Source organism: Vespa velutina, chromosome 8 (genome assembly GCF_912470025.1).
Source record: "Vespa velutina chromosome 8, iVesVel2.1, whole genome shotgun sequence".
Classification (NCBI taxonomy): Eukaryota; Metazoa; Arthropoda; class Insecta; order Hymenoptera; family Vespidae; genus Vespa; species Vespa velutina.
Genome location: NC_062195.1, coordinates 8,949,463 through 8,951,577, shown reverse-complemented (window position 1 = coordinate 8,951,577; position 2,115 = coordinate 8,949,463). Strand labels below are relative to the sequence as shown.

The following is a 2,115-nucleotide window of genomic DNA, read 5'->3' as shown; positions in this document are numbered from 1 at the left end:
TCGTCCGACCACCAGTAAGTACTTTTACTACCGCGGGTCTGTCCCCTCACCCAGGAGAGTCAATAGAACCATGACGCAACCCTATTTTTTTTTTTTGTTTCGTCAGGAGGAAAAACCTTCAAAAGGCACCCTGAGACCGGTACTCAGGGTAGTGTCGGATTCAACCCGCCTGAACATACACTCAGGATCGGATCGCCTACCGACTAAAAAACCTCCCGATTCTTAATACTAACATGCTGAGAAGAAAGGTGATTGGGCGGGATCGCGCATGTGCGTATTACAAATTCATCCAATCCCCTCCTCGGTGAGCCAGGCCGGAATTCGCCTTACTCTCATTCGTTCATGCATTCACACACATACCAGTACGGCACACTCGACAGGGAGCCATGTGTCCCCGGAGACGCATTTACTTACTAACTACCTACAATGTGTGACCCAGTCTCCACCCCATGGTGCACTGACCAGGCCCATTCACACCCGCGAGTTGTACGTTTATGGAAAAGCGACGCTTGAGCCAGGCGCCGCCTGAGCCGCTCGGAGCCTTGCCCGAGGTGGCCGCACTGGAGCCATTCTCCTATGTGGCCTATTGTTCGCACTTCTTTCCGCACATACACTATCACTCATAGGTCTTTGATCACGCGATCGCTCCCGGCGCCTCTCAGCGTCCTCTTTGGTTCGCATGACCCGCCCAGCGAAGGTCCGAAAGGCCGCCCATACCCCCGGAACAGTCAGGGAGACCCCGACTATCCCGGGAAGCGTTAGCCGCCCTCCACCTATTGCCTCGATCAATTCATTCCTAGCATCCGTCCATGCCGGGCAGTCGATCAAGGTGTGCTCCGCCGTATCCTCATTCCCCCCACAGTGGAAGCACCGTGGGGAGGGGATCTTCTTCATACTATATAAATACGCTGAAAAGCAGCCATGGCCGGTCATCAGTTGAGTAGTGTGGAATGTCGTCCCGATGGAGAACGGCCTCCCAATCCACTCAACCAACCGTTCGGCAATAGCAGCCCTCGCGCGCACCCCCGTTGCTGCAGTGATCCCTGCTAATTCAAGCTCCTCAGCCTTCCATGCTTCCATTGCCCTCCTTCTGGCAAGAGCACCTAGTACAGCCTTAGCACGCGGGGAAGCTGGTTCTTCCGCGTCTCTAACAGCCGCATACGCCTCCGCCAGCCGGGGTGCCAGATGAGAGAGAGGAATTATCCCCGCAATCATCATAGCCGCATTGAAGGAGACGGTTCTATAGGCACAGCACACCCGGCTCGCCACCTTCCTCTGGAGGCTCCGAACTGCCCGCCCGATCTTCGTATCCTCCACGACGGCGCGCCACCACACCGGCGCCCCATAAAGGAGCACCGAGTGGAGCCGCCGTAGAGGAGTCGCTTCTTCTCCTCCGGTCTGTGAAGATTCGGAAGGAGTCTCCTAAGGGACCGAAGGATACCCTCCGCCTTAGGGATTAGGGCCTCGAAGTGGGGCCTAAACGACATCCCCGAGTCTATCACTATGCCCAGGTATTTAACGCTGGGCCTAATATCTACGAAAACTCCTCTAAGGCAAATCTTAGGGGGTGGGACAGTCCTGCGTCTGCGTAAGGCAGAGGCAGGGAAGGCCATGGCCTCTGTCTTGTGCAGCGCCACTTTAAGACCCAGTCCCTCGATCTCCCTCACAAGGACTTCCAGATCCCGCTCTGCGTTCACGATCGCTTGAGACAGGTCCCATCCCGTTGACAGGAGGGCCGTGTCATCCGCGTAGCAGACAACACGGGAGCCACCCGGCAACGGGGTTCGGAGGACACTGTTATAGGCAATGTTCCACAATGTAGGTCCCAACACGGATCCCTGTGGGACCCCACAGTAGACACGCCTTTCCACAAAGCGTCCATATCTATTTGTATAGGCAATTGCGCGATTGTCCAGATAGCTCCTGATAATATTAACCAGCTTGGAAAAGGTAGCTCAGAAAGCCCCCACGCTCCATCGCCCTGACGATAACGGCCCACGGCAAGGAGTTGAAAGCGTTCGAGATATCCAGACTCACCAGGATAACCACCTTCCTGATCCGCGTCGATGCCTCCACAAAGCTTTTAACATCGAGGACGGCATCCACGGTGGATCT

The 2,115-nt window shown here is 55.8% G+C and overlaps 1 protein-coding gene across 1 annotated transcript; it reads right to left on the bottom strand.

Annotated features, from left to right (window-relative positions):
* Nucleotides 1-492: 492 nt before the first annotated feature.
* LOC124951177 lies at nucleotides 493-1,215 on the bottom strand. Its single transcript, XM_047499042.1, has one exon. It carries the CDS (start codon nucleotides 1,213-1,215, stop codon nucleotides 493-495), a length of 723 nt encoding a protein of 240 aa, XP_047354998.1.
* Between the last annotated feature and the right edge of the window lie 900 nt (nucleotides 1,216-2,115).